We start from the raw sequence: 18,619 nt of genomic DNA on the forward strand, positions 1-18,619 counted from the left end.
TGTGATTTGAAAAGAGAATGGATGGAAGGCAGGGGATGAGAGGCTGTGGGTTTCTGGGTGGCCATGTGGTCACCCCTCAGATGAAGCAGCCGCTGTACTGTAGTCAGTTATTAAAGATAAAAGTTAGCAACAGAATTCAGAGTTGGATCCAACTTTTGGCGAGTTGGTTCACTGAATGCATAAGGAAAAGCAAACTAATAAGAAAAAAGCAAAATATGTAACCCCTTGGTTACTGTTATCTGTAATAGCTAAACTGGAGTTAAAAGAAATGCTGAGTTGTACCTTGATGCTAGACAAAGCTCAGATTTCAGGCAGTCAGAGGTTGGCCATCCATAAAGGGGAAAAGAGTGGGGGGATAACAGAGAATACCCCTAAACTCTGGTCACCAAGAAGGTAGTCCATGTGACAGAAGGAAAAAAACCAAGAAAGTATTGAAACCAGGGGGTATAGTGTGAAGGAGTCTCAGTTTGTAGATCAGTATCATCAGCTTCCTGAAGAATCTTTACTAAGATTGATTTTGAGGGGCATCTGGGTGTCTTCAGTTGGTTAAACATCCAACTTCGGCTCAGGTCATGATCTCATGGTCCATGAGTTCGAGCCCCATGTTGGGCTCTGTGCTGACAGCTTAGAGCCTGGAGCCTGCTTCGGATTCTGTGTCTCCCTCTCTCTCTGCCCCTCCCCCACTCACTCTCTTTCTCTCTCTCTCTCTCTCTCTCTCTATCTCTCTCTGTCCCTCGATCTCGCTCTCTCTCTCTCTCTCAAAAATGAATAAACATTTTAAAAATTTAGAAAAATAAATAAATACAATGGATTTAAGTGACTAACTCGGGCACAGTAACGTTATGCTGCAGAGTGGAAGAGGCTATTCTGATGGGGCCGTCTGGGTGGTGACATTTGAGGAGGAGGCTGGGTGTCTGGAACATCTGGAATACAGTGAGGGTGGTAAAAGCAGCCAGAGGGTGGGGTAAATGTGGCCCGTGGGGCTTTGGGGGATGCTGGGGAGGAGGCCATGGCTACGGTCCAGGCACAGGTGGTGGTGGCCGGGATCCAGCAGCAGGCAGGGGAAGTGGGTAGAATCCAGATCCACCTTGAAGGGGGGAGTGGTAAGATCTGCTGGTGGATGAGACGTGCCAGGAAAAAGACAAGGCTGTTGGCTTTGTTACTCCCAAGTCCACAGCTACCGCACTGGGGAGAAAGGACTAGAAACCCAGGCTCCCGACATTGGTCAAATACTCTCTCTGTCATCCGTTCATTTGAAAGCATTTATTGAGTTCTTGCTGTGTGCCTGTGCTGGGCACTGAGACCCGCTGTGTGGCCAGGGAGCTTCCATTCTCGAGGGGAAGGCAGATGCCAATCACAAGGGTCTTAAGAGCCCATATCATCACATGGGTGCAGAGAAGCTGGGTGCCCTAAGGACACATGTCAGGGGACCTCACTCCTCCAGGCTTCTTGCCGAAGGACAAAGCTGGACCAGAAAGACGGCCAACGCCTCTCAGGGTCCAGGGAGCACGCCGAACAATTTATGACGGTGCTCTCATGCCACTTTGGTAAGAAACCTACAAGGAAGGAACTATTTTTATTCCCCTTTTGCAGATGAGACAACCCAAGGTTCCGTGGGAGGGGGTTGGTTGCCCAAGGTCACAGCTGGCAGAACCAAGATACAAACCCTGGGATTTGGATCCTAAGTTTCATCCAGTTCTCTCTTCAAAATCCTCTGGTATCAGCCCCTTCCCATTACTGCCTGGAGAAAAATAGACGTGATTAATAAATCACTATGTCAAGTAATAACCATGTTCTACCTCGAGACAGTCCCCTGTGATAGAAGCAGGTGTGTTTTTTTTGGTGGGGGGGGGAGGGGGAAGCATAAGGGAAACTTGATGAAAGTCCAGAATTTTCCCCGTGAAGTCCACATGACCTTTAATTACTTACAGATTTAATAGAATATCACTCCACATGATTTATTCCACTGAAAGATTGATTAGTAATACAACTTGAATTGCAGTTCATCTCCCCATGCAATTTAAGATGATTTAGTGCCAAATAAAGACTAACCCCAAAGGCCTTGCTTCAAAGAGCCGCTGTCTCCCTTGTTGTTCTAACGCATTTGGGAGAAATTGTGAGCCCACTGGTCAGAAAGCAATTCGATCTTTCCTAGCCTTCAACTAAACGAGGATCCGGATCCTTCCAACCTTGACGGGGGTGCGGGCTTGATTGGGGTCTGGGTCACTTTCTTCTGGCCCCGGGTCTCTCAGCTTTGGCATCATGGACATTCGGTCTGGACCCACCTCTGTTGTGGGAAACCATGCTGGGTATTGTAGGATATTGATTAACATGCCTGGCCCCCACCCACCGGATGCCACTAACACCGTCCCCAAGTTGTGAAAACTGTAAATGTCCCCAGACATTGCCACATGTCCCCCTGGGGGGCGCAGAACTGTCCCTGGCTGAGAACCACTGATCTACACCTCACTAAAGTGGGGAGCCAAAGCGTATTCTTTAGAAAAGTAAAGAGCAAACGAGCACACTTACAATCTCACTTGCGCGTGTACAGTTAAAAGCAGAGAAACTTGGCATCTGGGTTCCTCAGTTGGTTGAGATTCCTACTCTTGAGTTTGGCTCAGGTCATGATCCCGGGGTCATGGGATCGAGCCCCACCTTGGGCTCTGTGCTGAGTGTGGAGCCTGCTTGGGATTCTCTCTCTCCCTCTCTCTTTGTCTCTCTCTCTCTCTCCCTCTCCCTCCCTCCCTCTGCCCCTCTCCCCTGCTCACTCACACACCCCGTCTCCAAAACAAAAAGAAAAGGAAAGAGTACATTTATAAAAAGAAGTGGGGAAGCTTTCTCCAAGGGATACTTCGTTCCCTTTCATTTCCTTATCTCTTTGGTCCCCGTTGTTACATAGACAATACCCTTCGGATGCCTCCAGGGAGACCCTCGGGGGACGGACACTGTGGACCTCGGGTTTCACCAGAGGTGTTGAGCAGGACACTCTGTGCCCTGGCAGCGGCTGGTGGGTTTCTTCCCTTCCGCATTCTGGATCGTGCCTGAACCAAAGGGACTCCCCAGGCCTCCGGATGAAAAGCCAAGTGGTCAGAAATGTGGCTCCCTTAATGCAGTCTGAGTTCTCGGGCCAGAGGAACACACGTCGTTCCATTCAGCGGCTAGACTGCACCAGCTTCTGGGGTTTCAGCTTTGGGGAACCCCTGTCCCTCCAGGATGACTTCTGATGTCCCTGTGTGTGTGCACGCACGCGAGCCCGAACACGTTGCAAACACCAGTCATGGAAATTTCTGGGACAGTCCTGCTGTTGACACCCTCTCCCCTTTTCCATCTTAGACAACAAATAAAACAGCCCAGTTCTCCTCTGCGGCAGGACCACCAAGGCTGAGCAAAGGGCCGCCAGCCCCCTCCCGAGGGTCCCCCTGCAGTCTGTTCCACTCGCCTCTTTCAAGGACGTCTCAATGAGTGGCCTTGTTGAGACGTCCACTAAGTCCCAGACTAGAAGGGACCATTAAAAACAGTTTAATCGGAACAAAAGAAGTTCTGTTCTCATTGTCTCCCTGGTTGCAGTTTGGATGCGGCAGCTGAAAATGTATCTGCACCGAGCAACAAACCGGGATCCAGCCACGCTGCCGGGTTCACCCTCCGCAGAGATTTCTGGATGGATCCTTGGAGGAGATAATTTACAACTAAAGCAAAACACAAGGAGAAGCCTTTTTATTTGGCACAAATGTTTCCTATTAAAAGCCTTCGAAAGCCCCCGGTAACTGGAGCTCTTCCCCCACCCCTGCACAAGCTCAAGGTGACCCTAGTAAGGCACACAGAATTCTGAAAGGAATTCTTGGTTTGGATGCTGATCCTGTGTGCGAGGAACAGTGTGGAATTGGACCGTGAAAAAGTATACGGAGGCACAAGCATGCGAACGAGGAGTGTCTTTGGGTTGATTTTAAATGCCTGTCTTGAAATCTTGGTGGTGAGCAATTTTCTGCCGCTGAGAAGCTCCAAACAGGCAGGGGCATTTGTGGTAAACCTCCAGAGCCTTCCGGAAACAGGGAGAATTGCCCCAAAGTGGAGCTTTCGGCGGGTCGTGCGGGATGGGAACTCGCGGGGCCAGTTCTCTGGGACATCAGGTAAGCTCGGTGCCATCTGTTGTTTGGGACGCACCGCCTCAAAGAGGCGATTTTAAATGCTTTGGTTCTATGGGGCGCCTGGGTGGCTCAGTCGGTTAAGCGGCCGACTTCGGCTCAGGTCATGATCTCGCGCTCCGTGAGTTCGAGCCCCACATCGGGCTCTGTGCCGACAGCTCGGAGCCTGGAGCCTGTTTCGGATTCTGCGTCTCCCTCTCTCTGACCCTCCCCCGTTCATGCTTTGTCTCTCTCTGTCTCAAAAATAAAAACGTTAAAAAAAATTTTTTTTTTAAATGCTTTGGTTCTCTTTTTCATCCGTTTTTCATTCTCATTTTCATTTAATTGAATTCTGGTTTTGATTTTAATTTAAGATTTTATGTACAGGCAAGCATGGAATTTCTAAGGACGACTCTGTTCAGAAGCTCATCTCATCCGACCCTTGGATTCCTGCTCCACGCTTCCAGAAGGGTGAGCCCGCCCGGTTGTGGGCCTTCTCTCGCTGTGTGGGGGTTTAACGCAGCTCGGCACCTTTCTCGTGCAGGCTCGCGAGCAGACGGAAACCAAAGGAGTCACAGGCACCAGTCTTACCGTTTTGGGACTCAACTTGGGGCAAAAGGTGACCTCTAAGGTCTGAGGCGGACCCTTGATGCGCAAACACCCAGGAACTAGCCAGAAAGCCGCAGGGCCACAGTTGGACCAAAACCCTTCTGCGTGATGTCGGATAAAAGCCGCAAAGAGAATTCGGTACCGGATCGGTGTCATCGCTGTTTTCCCCCCAGTGACCAGCAGCCAGGGGTGCGCAGGGACCCGTCTTCCTTTGACCCCCGAGGAATTCCTGAGTAGGAATTACGAGGCTGCCGCGAGGACCGATGCCGGAGACTCGCCACCATTTTTCAAGTAATCATCCTACACCAGGCGCTTCATGGACCGTCTCTCTGAGTCTTCCAGGCAATGAGAGGGAGAAAAAAGGAGAGTGGCGACTGCCCATTTTACAGACGAGAAAATGGGGCCGCAGAAAGGTGCAGGCTCGCGCGGTTGGCGGCAGGTCCCGGTCCCCCAACCGCGCTTTGAGTGAGCAGGGTTTCAGGCAGGGGGTCAGTAAACGTTTTCCGTTTTCTGTAAGGAGTCGGATCGTAAATATTTCTGACTCTGCAGAATGTACAGTCTGTCACAGCTACTCAAATCTGTCGTTAAACACGAAAGCGGGCTGAGATAAGAGGTAGGCAGGTGGCCGTCGCTGCGTTAGTAAAACCTGATTAAGCAAAATAGGCGACTGGATGTGGTGCGCGGGCCATAGTTTGCCACCCCGCGATCTAGTCCCTCGACCGCAGGCAAACAGTCACCACGTCACGAGGACGTCGGGAGACCGGAACCAGTCAGGCTGGTGGCACGTCGAGACCGGTGTTGCCGTGGCCGCTGACCCCACGTCCATCCTCCCTCACCTCCTACCAGAACCGGCCAGAAATCCTCACCGGTTGGCCTCTGGGGCAGCTAAGCGTGCCTCTGTGACCCCGTGCTGGCTGATGAGATGCCCGGAGCTGGGCAGCCCATGCAACCGTGAGGCTGTAGGCCATGGGCTGAGGGCAGCAGCGTGGGGTGACCAGGGGGGAGGACGTCCTCCCCATACGCTTCCCGTGGGCGGAACGCACATCTCCTCTCACGTTTCCGACGCACACAGCCAGATGCGATCCTACGAGTTCAAATACCGGGTCCAGTGCTGGGCGCAAAGTGAATTCTTAAGAAGCAAAGTAGAGTCCCTTCTTGGTAAAGTCAGAAGGGAGGTCTCTGACCCTCTGGGGCATCCTGAGTGATGGGTAGGGTTGGAGGTGATACGTTCTGGCCTGAAGGCAACATCAGTGCCTCTTCTCCCCCCAGTTCCGGGAACAGTTGGGAAGCTGTCGGGGGAGTAGGAGGAGAGAGCCTACGTGTGCTCCTGCCGCGGCCGCGTTCACAAGGTCATGATTGTGGCTCTCCGTCTCTCGAAGACAGAGATGACCTCTGAATCATCTTCATGGCCCTGGGTGGTGGTACTGAAACTCACCCACCATGTGCTGTAGATGGTTGGGGTGGAGCCCCCCCCGCCCCTCCCTAGGGATGGTTAATTTTAGGTATCACCTTGACTGGGCTAAGGGAGGCCCAGATGACTGGTAGACCATTATTTCTGGGTGTGTCTGTAAGAGTGTTTCTGGAAGAGGTTAGCCTTCGAATTGGTAGACCGAGTCGAGAAGACGGCCCTCATCGATGTGGGTGGGCATCTGATCCATGGAGGGTCTGAGTACTGCGACAATGTGGACGGAGGGCCAACTGGCCGTCTCTGCCTGAGCTGGGACATCGGTCTTCTCCCGCCCTTGGGCGTCTATGCCGCTGGCTCTCCGGTTTTTCCTACTTGGACCAGAACTTACACCATTGCCTCCCCTGATGCTCAGCCCTAGACTGGATTATATACCGGCGTCCCGGTTCTGCTCCAGGGCACAGGTCTCTTGTTGGGTTGAACCAGTTCCTGACTCGGGGGTGGGCAGGTGACCCAGGCCAGGAAACTCAGGTGCTCTGTTCCTTGGCCCAAGACCCGGATGTCCTTTTTTTTGGGGGGGAAGCAAGAATCTCTCTGTCTCCACCATGGTCACCAGCTAGCACTGTCCATCTAGAGCAATCGGTGGCTGAATCCCCTCCCGCCCCCCGCCCCATGCAGAGGATGCCAGTCTGTGGTAGGAAACAAGGAAGCCAACACGAAGACAGATGCCAAGTCAAAAGACGGAGCTGGAGGGCTGGAGAGAACAGAGCTGCAAAGAAGAGGTTGCCCCGTGCGCCCTGGGAGCCGGCACTGCCTGGACAGTGCTGAGCGGCACCCCTCTGATTTGGGCTCGTGTCATCGGCACTCAATGCCCTCCTGACTTAATATAACAGCTCAGGGAAACGCTGTACTTTAATTAAAGGCCGAGAAGCTCTGAAATGAAGAAACCTGTTTGTCTTTCTCAGGCTCGTCGTTTCTTAAGCTGACCTGACCGGGAAGTGCCTTTTCCATGTACCACGTTCATACGTTTGATGGACGGAGAGAAAAGAGAAGGTGTTCCCGGCAGTGAGGCAGCAGAGGCGGGGAGGTGACACTCGCGACATCAAACTCCTCTGGGAAACGGAGCTGCGAGGTGGCTGCTCGGAAGCCAGGTGTAGAGAATGACCTCGCCCCCCACCTCCCAGCTTCCTGTATGTTTTAGGGTTCTGCTCCTGAGTGAGGAGATCTGTCTCCACGTGGGGCCATTTTCACAAGATGACCTCTGTGAGTCACATTCCATTGTTTTATCTTTAAAAATTCTGCCTCAGAGACAGACCCCCCCCCCTTTTTAAACACAGGATGGCTTTATCTTCTCAGTCTGTTTATCGCCGAATGCCAACAAGGATTTCGGAAGTCACAGATGCCTCGAACTAACCTCTAAGAGGGACTCAGCGTGGCCAAACTCAATTGATTTTTTTTCCCCCTTCGAAAATGGAAATGAAACAACCAAATTAAATTAAATGTTCTGGTTATAACGAAGCTTTTGAGCCCCTGTAGATCATCCTTTTATTTCTCTGGCTCCCACCCCCAACCTCCAACAAGTTCCCACAAGGCATTTGGGAATCAAAGAATATTACCCCATAAAAACAAAATCAGGGCCGTGGTGCCAGAGACATGGGAGGACATGGGACACATTACAGCCGGGAGGTGGGGGTGGGGGTGGTGGCTCCAAGCGCTGACCCTGTCTACCATTCATGGGAGCCCCGAAGAAAAATCCTCCTCGGACTTGGTATCCAAACAGCAGCTGCAGGAGGAGAGCTGGGTCTGAGGTGACCGCAATCTTTGCAACCTCTTTGATGTCTGGGAACGTCGTGCTTCCTGGTTATGCAACCGCAGATAGCTTCCTGGGAGCACACTCTTCAAAGGCGGCCGGGGATGGGTCTGGCTAAAGACGATCCTGGGCTTCCGACCAGAAGTGGACACACACATGCCTGTACCCGTGTCTGGACTCTGCTCCGGGACAGGGGCCCGGGCTGGGGGCATGGGCTGACTTCTTTTGGCTGTAAGGATGAAGCACCCACTCGGGCCAGCCCAAGAGGGTGATGGGGTCATACAGACGCCGGGGTCCGGGGGTCTGGGCACCGGGATCCATCGGGCCCCGGGAAAAGCTGGAGTTAGAAGGAGTTTCTGGGGTCAAGTGGTCCAGGTGCTCTTGGGATTCGCCCCTGGGTCTTTGCACTTGGCGTCGCCTCCTTCGGGGACACCCTTTCCCTGTTTGTCACGTGCCTGGCTTCTCAGACGTCACCTTGGCAGAGAGCCTCTCCCTTGTCACCTGAACACCCGAACCCATGGTCGTTGTAGTCTACACCCAACTGTCAAGGCCATTGTGTCACCCCATCCCCCCTAGGAACACCGGGTGCTATGGTGAGCCTCTCAGGAGCACCTAGCAGGGACAATGCTAGCTAGTGACAGCTGGCAGGAACAATCCCGGCTCCTGATTCGGAGACAGGTGGCGTTCCAGACAGAAACCGAGGTGTCAGGGAGTTCGTTCATTCTCTCAGCGGGCATTTGTCGGTCATGCACCACAGGCAGGACGCCTTCTGGGCTCCATTTATGGTGGTGCACAAGTCAGACCGAAGCCCATGCCCTCGTCCCCGTGGGGGAGAGACAAGAAAGCAATAAACGTGTAACCCTATGATATTTCAGGTGGCAGTAAGCATGCATAAGCGTGTCCCACACACTTTGGGACATACTTACATTTAAAAATTAGTCATCGGGGCGCCTGGGTGGCTCAGTCGGTTAAGCGTCCGACTTCAGCTCAGGTCACGATCTCGCGGTCCGTGAGTTCGAGCCCCGCGTCAGGCTCTGGGCTGATGGCTCAGAGCCTGGAGCCTGCTTCTGATTCTGTGTCTCCCTCTCTCTCTGCCCCTCCCCCGTTCATGCTCTCTCTCTCTGTCTCAAAAATAAATAAACGTTAAAAAAAAAAATTTAAAAATTAGTCATCATCGTTGATCGGAAATTCAAACGTGCCTGGGTGTCCTGCCTTTTTGTGTGCTAAACTGGCGGCCCTACTCAGTGGTCAGTCATTGTGTGAGCCACGGAAATAAAAGTTGCGGCTGGCTTTATGGAGAGGTGTGGGTGGAAGACAGAAGGTAGTCAGAAGCAGTTGGCCCAGGTTTTAAATGCCGGCACTGCCCTTTGTCCTGGCCAAGCTCTTTGACTTCTGGGCCTTTGATATCTTCATCTGCGAAACGGGAGACAGAACATCTAATTTCAGGCTGTTGGGAGATTCAAGATAATCTGTGATGCGCCCGGCACATAGTTTGTGTCGTCAGTACTGACCCTCATTATTCTTTGCATCATAGGTAACCTGAGCTCATATCTGTTCATCTTCCCGAACTATGTTTTTACGTGACTCAGGACTAACCTATTTGGAGTGAGGGTTGATTAAGAGGGAGGCAATAAAGGTAACATTAAAGCAGAAGGAAGAGTATTTTTTTTTTTTTTTTTATATAACAAATGCTGGGCAGGAACACAGCGAGGGAGGCCAGAGAAGGAAGAAGAAACAGACACGGAGACATGTACAATATGGGACAGTGAAGGGTTCCCAGGACCCTGGGAGCCAGAACCCCAGATTTGAATGCCAGCTCTGTCCTGACTCACTGGGAGACTTTGGGCCCCACACTTTTTCTGTGGGTCTCGATTTCTCTCTCTTCAAGATGAAGGACATGATACACACATTTGCAGGATTTGGGTTGCAACCGACTGAAACTCACTACACGGTGGCTTAAACGATCAAACGATCTTTTTCAATAAACGAAGAAATAAACGTTTAGTCTCAGTACGTCTCAAATAAAGCATGGGACGTACTTAGACTGAAAGCCATTCATTATTGGGGCGCCTGGGTGGCATCCGACTCCGGCTCAGGTCACGGTCTCGCGGTTCGTGGGTTCGAGCCCCGCGTCGGGCTCGGTGCCGACAGCTCGGAGCCTGGAGCCTGCTTCAGGATTCTGTGTCTCCCTCTCCCTCCGCCCCTCCCCCACTCGCTCGCGCGCACTCTTTCTCTCCCAAAAATAAATTAAAAATTTAAAAAAAATCGTTCATTATTTGTCCGAAATTCACATTTAACTGGGCATTCTACATTCTTCTTTGTTAATCGCAGCAATTACAGCCGCCCTTCTCGCTCTGTTTAACCGGAGAAGCTCTGTTTCTGTTTTCTGTGTCGAGCATATGTGAAAAGCGTCCTTGATCAAAAGTTCCAGCTGCTGAAAAAAAGAGGCCTGTAAACTTTAGACGGACATGGTTCCCGTGGCCCCTTCCAGCTCCCTGATGCTGTACCCTGCAGGCTTGTAGCTGTAGGCAACAGAAACCATCTGGGGCTGACTGGTACAGGAAAGGAGTTCACCAGAGGATCTTGTGGGGCTCACAGAAGTTCCAGGAAGGCCAGAGAACCAGGTTGGGGGTCTCTGCAATTGGGAACATGGCCCCAGATGGTTCTGCAGAATGGCCCAGGCTCAGGCTAGCAGCATCTGACTGACTGGCTGGGACCTGGTCACATGCTCTGGTTGCAAAGCAGGCTGGTCCAGGGCATCTCTCATCTGGGGGGGGGGGGGGGGGGGGGGGGGGGGTGGGAGGCTGCTTCCCAAGATGGGAGATTCCCTGAACACAAGGGAGGACTCAGACGCAGAGGGGAGGAGGGAGACCCTTGGAGGCAATGGCAGTGAAGGCTTAGGGTCCTGGAGAGAGAATTCTGGATTTTGATGTTTGTGGGGGAATTTTCTGAGCTGGCGGGGGTGGGGGGGGGCGCTGCTTTGAAACGCACAGACCTTGGGGTCCTTTGGTGTGGGGAGTGGGAGGCTGCATACGCCCTCCAAACCCAGCAGAGACCTATACAGGGACAGTGGCAAACTGGAGTCCAGCATCTGGCTGGTAGATGGGTCTTCTTTGGTCTAACAGTTGAAAAACAAATTGAATTAGCTGCCCATACACACTGAGAGCCGTCACATAAAAGCAGGGTTTCCGCTTCTCTTGAAAGTTAGCATTCTGTGGGAACGTCAGAATACAATTCCTGGATGGCACCCCCCCCACGCCCCCACAGGAATGTGGCTTCCAGCTCGCCCTCTCCCCAGCCCTCCCTGTTAGATCTGGGCCCCGGGTCCCTTCCTTCTGTTGTGTTTGTCTCGTGTGTGGTCTCCTTTAGTGGAAGAGGAGGAAAGTGATTTCTAACTTCGGAAACATAGAGTCCGCACACCCGGCGACATCAGCACCCCCTGGGAACCGAGTAAAGGTGCAGAATCACAGGGCCCACGGGGACCAGGGGTGTGGGTATGCGCATTTTGACAGCTGGGGGGGGGCGGATTTGGGAAATTCGACAGCACAGTCAGGATGGAGAAGGTTTGCTTTTGGATCAAGCGAGGGGGAGAAATGATCTGCTCCGAGGCCATTAAACCACCAGGTGCTTCAAAGCCCGGGCTGTGCAGACAGATGTGGCTTTGGATGATGGTCTCCTCCCGAATGAGTAGCGTGACACTCTCAGAATCCCGGTCTGCTTCTCTGTGGTCCGAGAAGAACAGACCCGCGCCTGGGGGAGGGGGACGTGGGCTTAGGCAGCGAACGGTGTAGCAGGTGCCCCGCTTCGAGCTTGCCAGCTGCTCACGTCTGGGAAGCAGGAAAGGGCTTCTTCTGCCGCTCAACCGAGAATAGTAAATGCTCAAAACCGGTTCCTTCAACCGAGGCAGAAAACAACAGTCGTGCCAGTAAGAAACAAAACCGAAGCTTTCTCCTGGCTCTTTGGGAGACCCTGATAAATAAATCTATCTGGGAGCATCAGCTTTCCCTGGAGCGAGTGTGTGTGTGTGTGTGTGTGTGTGTGTGTGTGTTTTCCATCTGCAACTGTGGCTACTGCCACATGCACTGAAGACCGATAGGAGCTGTTTCGTGTCTTACTCCTCTGTTGAAAAATTTGTGCAAAGCCCCAGGGAAAGTGAGCTTGAGTCTCTATCTCCAGCGCAATGAAAGGTCTGCATGGAAAGCCACATTTCATTACAGGAGTGCTAAAATAATTTCCTCTCTGGGGCAAGTGGACACACACACGCACGCACGCAAGGATCTGCACACAAGGATGTGAAAACCTGTGCACGAGGAGGCTCTCGGCCCCCTATTCCCGGCGGGCGTCTGACGTCCGTCCAGGTCATCAGGCCATGGCCAGGTGGGGAGACAGAGGGAACAGCTCGCTAGACTGGCCAGGCTGGGGGGAGGGTGCCCCCGGGGAGCCCCCAGGCCCGCTGAACTTCTGCCGGGACAGGTGGTACAAGGGTTCTGCTGGGGAAGACGAGGTCCCTACCTCCCGCTGAATCTGAGCGTCAGCAGGATGACTTTTTTTTATTGCCTTCGAGACACATGCTGACTTGGTCAAAATCGCTCGGGCAAGATGTGAGCGATGATGTATGAAATGAAAACTTGCCCCAGCGCTGAGAGCCGGGTGTGGACTCTCGGCTGGGCTGGCCAGACACAGCGATACCCCTCACGTTTCCAGGCTGTCTTTCAGCCAGGCGAAGCAGGCCCCAGGTGTGGAGCAGAGAGGGCGGATCCGGTTACGGCCGGCCGGGGAGTCCTGCGCCGGGTGCCCAGCTCAGGGAACCACAACCGGGGTGGGGGCTGGGGCACCGGCTGCTGGGAAACCAGATAGGCCCCCGGGAAGTTCCTGGGCCCTGGATGGCACAGGAGGGGCGCCGGGGGACAACGAGGGGGGTCAGAATGCAAGCCTTGCCCTTTCTTCTCTACTGCTGTGATGCTGCTCTGCTCTCACCCCTCACCCCGGCTCTCGATCTCTCATAATGGCGAGAAATGGACTTTTCTCTGCTTGGCCAAAACCAGACCCTCACGAAGAATTGTGTTGTTGTTGAATTTTTTTAATGTTTATGTTTGAGAGAGAGAGAGAGAGAGAGAGAGAGAGAGAGACAGACAGAGCGTGAGCAGGGGAGGGGCAGAGAGAGAGGGAGACCCAGAATCCAAAGCAGGCTCCAGGCTCTGAGCTGTCAGTACAGAGCCCCACGTGGGGCTCAAACTCACAGACTGTGAGATCACGACCTGAGCTGAAGCCGGACGCTTAACCGACTGAGCCACCCAGGCACCCCTGTTGTTACTTTTAACTTAGAAGGCTTTCCCTGTTAACATATTTTCCTTTTCATCTAGATCGTAACAGACACTTATCAAATGCTTTCTCTGTGCCCCAGTCACCTTGCAAAGCACTTTACGTGAATTGCATTAGCTTCCAAATCCTCCTGGGAACCGTAGGAGAAAAGTGACCCTAGGAAATGGGCGCTAGTAGCCTCCCATTATACAGACAGGGAAACTGAGGCACAGAGCGCTTAAATCTCTGAGACAGAAGGGCAAGTGGCAGGGCTGGGGTGTGAAACCAGACAGACAGGCTCCCAGGGCCAGGCTGCTAGCTCCCCTCTCCCCGCCTTTCTCTAAACAATCTCCAAGGTTCTGATGGTGTCTTCAGCTCTCAAACCAGCATCCCATACATTCCTGGCCAGATATTTCTCGACTGTGTGTTGGCATTCATTCATCCATTCATTCATTCATCCAGCAAGCATTCGCTGAGGGCTGGGTGCAGTGCTGGGGACTCCTGTGGGGGAGGAAGCAGGGAAAATAAAGAACACACCCCCTCCCCCAGCGTGGATGGCAGGAAAGATAAAGCCGAATCAGGTTGTGGGAATTCGGAGGGAACCTTATCTTTGCCCAGATCTTGGATATGGAGAGCGTGTTTTCTCTTCGCCTTGCATGAGAAAAGACGGAAGGGTCTCGGGGTGAGGGGTCTGGGAGACACCTCGCCCTGGCGCCTGCATGGTCAGCCCTCAGTGAACTGTGCTTTTCAGGTATTCGCTCTGCTCATTTTGCTATTCATCCAATGGGCACTTACTGAGCACCTGCTGTGGGCCAGGCTCCACTGGGCTCCCGGTGGGATGTGCAGAGGGGTGAACCATAATCCTGGCTTCAGGGCCTTCCTGGGGTTGAGGGGAGCAGGGCAGATGCTGACCAATCAGTTGTTTTCATATGTAAATCGGTAGCACCAGCACCGGCTGCCCCTACCCCCTGCCTCCCTCGCTGGTCAAAATCCCCCTGAAAAACTTAAGAGTGGATTAAAAAGCAGACAGGGCTGCAGCAGAGGAAGAAAGTAACCTCCTTCATCTCAGCTGGTGACGGAAGTGAGCTCAGGGGCAACAAAGCCCCGCGTCTGTTCCTTATTCTGCACAGCCTGTGCACCTGCTGGTCGCTCTGCCTAGGATGCCTTTCCCTGGCGAAGCTGGCTCTCCCTCCTCCTTCCAGGACGCAGGTCAACGGCATCTGGTCCAGGAGATCTCCTTCCCACTGCCTCATCCTGTTGACTTAGCCCCGTGGCTTATCACGAGATGATCTAGGGCGTGCCCCTCACCCGTGGACTCGGGAGGCCCGCCAGCACTCCTCTGACTGCCTCCGCAGGCCCCCGTGTTTGCTTCCTACCCACCACGATGCCCGTTCGGGTCTCTGCTCCCTGACCCTCCTGTGTTCCCTGTGCTGCCTGGCCCCGGCCGAGTGCACCACATCCTTCTCCGAGAGAATCAAGGGACAGCACTGCCACCCCTCCGGACCTCTAATCCCGTTGAAGGTTCCCGCTTCGTCTCCTCTGGGCTGAAAGCCAGCTTTGCGATGGAGGCCGCCGTGCGGACTCGCTCTCTGCGGTGCCCTCCAGCCCAGCACTGTGCTTGGCACTGGGACGGGCGCGTAATTTGCAGGGCCCAGTGCAAAATGAAAACAGGGGCCCTTTGTTCATAGATTAGGAAGAATTGCAACACAGAAGCAGCAGAACATTAAGCCAAGCGTGAGGCCCTTTTGAGCTTTGGGGCCTGGGCGTCCCCACGGTTGCCCGCCCAGGAAGCCCACCCTGCCTGACACGGAGGAAGTGCTTCACAAACCTTTGTTGAAGGAGTTAATGGATAAAGGGCAGGTGGAGGGGGCTTTCAAAGGGCCTTGACTGACAGGTGGGCAGAGGGGCCTCAGGACTTGTTCCACCTGGAAGCCAGGGGCCTAAGAAACATGAATGGCTCTGACCTGTAAGCCTTGTAGATCTCTTCTCCTTGCCTGGCCTCCGGCCTCTCTTCTCCGGCTGCGATCTTGTCGAAAAGCCCCCAAAGGACCGCATGGCAGAACCATCTCTGCTCTGGAAAACTCTAGAAGGCCAGGTTTATCTTGACCAACCCTGGAGCTTTCTCCTGTCCCCAGGCGAGGCTTAGCCGGACTGTCCCCCCACCCCCCACCAGCCGGGGCTCTTGTCTCCCAAACTCAATACCTTCCTCCCAAACTCTAACCCACCATCTGGGAACTCCTAGCTTCTGGATTTGCCTCTTTGGGGCAGTCCTAGGAGGGGAGGGAGGCAAGGTTGAACTTGTACCCACGGCCTCACTCGCACTCCGGGGGAGTATTTTGCTCCCGTTTTTACGGATGAAGACATCAAGGTTCTGAAGGGCAGTAATTCACTTAAGTTCTCCAAGCATCATCCAAGGCGTCCGTGTCCCTGCCCAATAGCGCTGGGCCCCGAGGAGCTCAGGATGTTTGCAGGGTGAGGGAAGGCCAGGAGGGAAGAAAGGAGGTCTCAGGCACAGAGCCACAGAGGGGAACTGGGTGCAAGGTGGATCCTCAGACAATGCCAAGCCAGGGGCTGATGGGGAAGGGCGGACATGGGGTGGGGTAGGGGCCAGGGTATTCAGTCCCAGGCTCCGGAGTGCTAGGAAGTAAACGGGAAGGGGGGCGGGGGGGGGCCCAGAGGGGAGGAGGCGGGGCGAGTTCTGCAGCTCACACAATTTCAATCCTTCAGCAGATAATGATTGTGCGGCCACAGTGGCTACCAGGACCCGGGTCCAAGGCGCAGCGGGTACAGAGGAGGCTCAGAGAAGCCAGGCCTGGGTCTCCGGGGTGGGGGACTCCGTTTCCGGTGTGTGACGCGGGGCGGGGGGGGGGGGGGGCACGAGACAATAAAGGCAGCACGAATAACTCAAAACAGGAATCCAGGCGGTGAGGGGGGAGTTCAAGAAAACACAAGAAGTGACCTTACCTCTCCTGGTCCGGGAGGAAGTGGCACCCGAGTGGCACCCGGAGGTGGAGGGTTGGCTATCGGAGCTAGGCACAGAGGGTGGGAAGGGAGAGAATTCCGGGCGGAGGGGGTGGCAAGAGCGAAGGCTGGCGCTAAGCGCTGGGAGGCGCACAGGGGTCAGCGTGGCTGGAGTAAATGGGGGGAGGGGGGCTGGTGGAGCAGAGGGGAGGGAGGGACTCGGGGTCACCTCCTCCGGGAAGCCTTCTCGGATTGCTGCGCGGCCTCCGCACCCTCCCCCCCCCGCCCTCCCCCGCTTCTTCCCCCTCAGCCCGAGAAGAATCCCACCGGTCCCGCTCAGGCCTCCTCCCTGGCCGGACTCCGCGTCCCCAGAGGGCAGGGCCGGCTCGGATTCCTCCCTCCCCATCCCCGCGGCGTCCGGCCCGGCGCTGGGCACCCCGTGGGCACTCGGTAAATATTTGTAGAGCGCACTAGAAGGAATGAATGAACCCATTGGGCGCAGCTGGGGGGAGGGCGGGGCCGAGGGCAGGTGGGAGGCCGCGGGCGCGGGAGGGGCCCTTGGAAGCCCGTCCTCCTCCTCCTCCTCCCAGGCCCCAGCGCGTACCAGTCTGGAGCTCCCGAGGCGGCCTCTCGTGCGATCAAGGGCGCGCACCGCTGGGAGAGCGACTCGGGGCCCCCGCTCTCCGCGCCGCAGTTCGGAAGAGAGTGGGTCGCCGCCGCCCGAGGGCGAGAGCGCGAGCCGAGCGGGAGGAAGGAGCGCTCGCTCGCCCGCCGCCTCGCTGCCTCCCCGGCGCTCGCTCTGCCGGCTCCTAGGTTTGCCGGCTGCTCCTCCCACCCGCGCCCGCCTCCTCGCTCGCTCGCTCGCTCCAGCCGGTTTCCGAGCCCCGCGGTGAGCCCGGGCGAGTGCGGGGCGAGGGACCCCGGGGCCGGCGCCGAGCAGGGGGCTGGGGTCCGGGCAGCAGAGCGCAGCCGGCCGGGGAGGGGCCATGTCCGGCGCGGGCGCAGCGGGACCCGTCTGCAGCAAGTGACCGAGCGGCGTGGACGGCCGCCTGCCCCCCTCCGCCACCTGGGGCGGCGCGGGCCCCGGTGCCGGGTGCCCGGAGCCCGGGTCGCGCGTAGAGCCGGCGCGATGCACGTGCGCTCGCTGCGCGCCGCGGCGCCCCACAGCTTCGTGGCGCTCTGGGCGCCCCTGTTCCTGCTGCGCTCCGCCCTGGCCGACTTCAGCCTGGACAACGAGGTGCACTCGAGCTTCATCCACCGGCGCCTCCGCAGCCAGGAGCGGCGGGAGATGCAGCGCGAGATCCTCTCTATCTTGGGCTTGCCCCATCGCCCGCGCCCCCACCTCCAGGGCAAGCACAACTCGGCGCCCATGTTCATGCTGGACCTGTACAACGCCATGGCGGTGGAGGAGGGCGGCGGGCCCGACGGCCAGGGCTTCTCCTACCCCTACAAGGCCGTCTTCAGTACCCAGGGCCCCCCTCTGGCCAGCCTGCAAGATAGCCGCTTCCTCACCGACGCCGACATGGTCATGAGCTTCGTCAACCTCGGTGAGTGCGGGCAGGAGGGAGGGGGTGAGCCTCTAGGTCAGGAGGCACTTTGGGACGGGGAGGGGGGGGGTCCCTTTTTGCACGCAGCCCGCCCATCTTTACACTCCGGGCGGTTTGCAAAACCGCAGTGCCTGGCGCAGGGTCCGAGCCCCCGTGGACCCCAAGCAGCGCGCGCCCCAGGTAGGGCGAGCCGGGCTCCTTCGGCCCGTGGGAGTTTGGCGGAGGAAGGGGTTGGTTTGAAGCCCCCTCCGGGTGAAGTCGGCCGGCCGCACCTCTGGGGGGCGGGAGGCGCCGGGCCCGCCGCGGCTCAGTTCAAAGCGCGGGGCTGGGTCATGTGAGCCGTGCCGGGCCCGCGCGGCCCCTGCTACCTGGATTTAAAGGGCCCTGTTGGGCGAAGCTGCCTTCCCGCCTTTTCGGGGCCCCTCTCAGCCCTGCCTGGACCTGGCATCGCCGGCGTCGCACCCCCTTCCCCGCCCCGTGAAGCCCTACCTGTCCCCTCGCGGTGCGCCCGCCTTGGCGTGCGGCGCGCCGCCAGTGTCTCCGGGCGCCCTCCTGGCGGCCGGGCGCCCCCTTGCCTCCCAGCTCTCCTGGCGGGAGCCGGGGAAGAAACGGTGCCATCGCGAGCTTTCTATTTTAAATATTTAATGATAGGTCCCGGGCGGGCAGAATCCATTTTCGGCGTTTATCACGTGTGGCGCGCAAACCGCGGGTTTTGGTGATTGAGTGGCGCGGGATCTCCGAGCAGACGCTGCCGGGGGCGGTCCCGGGGGACCTAGCTCTCGCCTGGAGCCGCGATGGCCCGGGGGACGGGAGGCTGGCGCTGCGGCGGGGGCGCGGGGGCTCCTCCATCAGAGCGCGCACGGTC

General features: G+C 56.1%; 1 protein-coding gene across 1 annotated transcript in view; it reads left to right on the plus strand.

The window, feature by feature from the left end:
- Positions 1–16,802: 16,802 nt before the first annotated feature.
- Positions 16,803–18,619, plus strand: part of BMP7 (bone morphogenetic protein 7) — a 91,039-nt gene continuing 89,222 nt past the window's right edge. The window contains exon 1 of the mRNA XM_049650583.1: positions 16,803–17,754. Coding sequence (XP_049506540.1) covers positions 17,337–17,754 — 418 coding nt within the window. The 5' untranslated portion in view covers positions 16,803–17,336. The remainder of the gene's footprint in view (positions 17,755–18,619) is intronic.

This window comes from Panthera uncia (assembly GCF_023721935.1).
Source record: "Panthera uncia isolate 11264 chromosome A3 unlocalized genomic scaffold, Puncia_PCG_1.0 HiC_scaffold_11, whole genome shotgun sequence".
Taxonomy (NCBI): domain Eukaryota; kingdom Metazoa; phylum Chordata; class Mammalia; order Carnivora; family Felidae; genus Panthera; species Panthera uncia.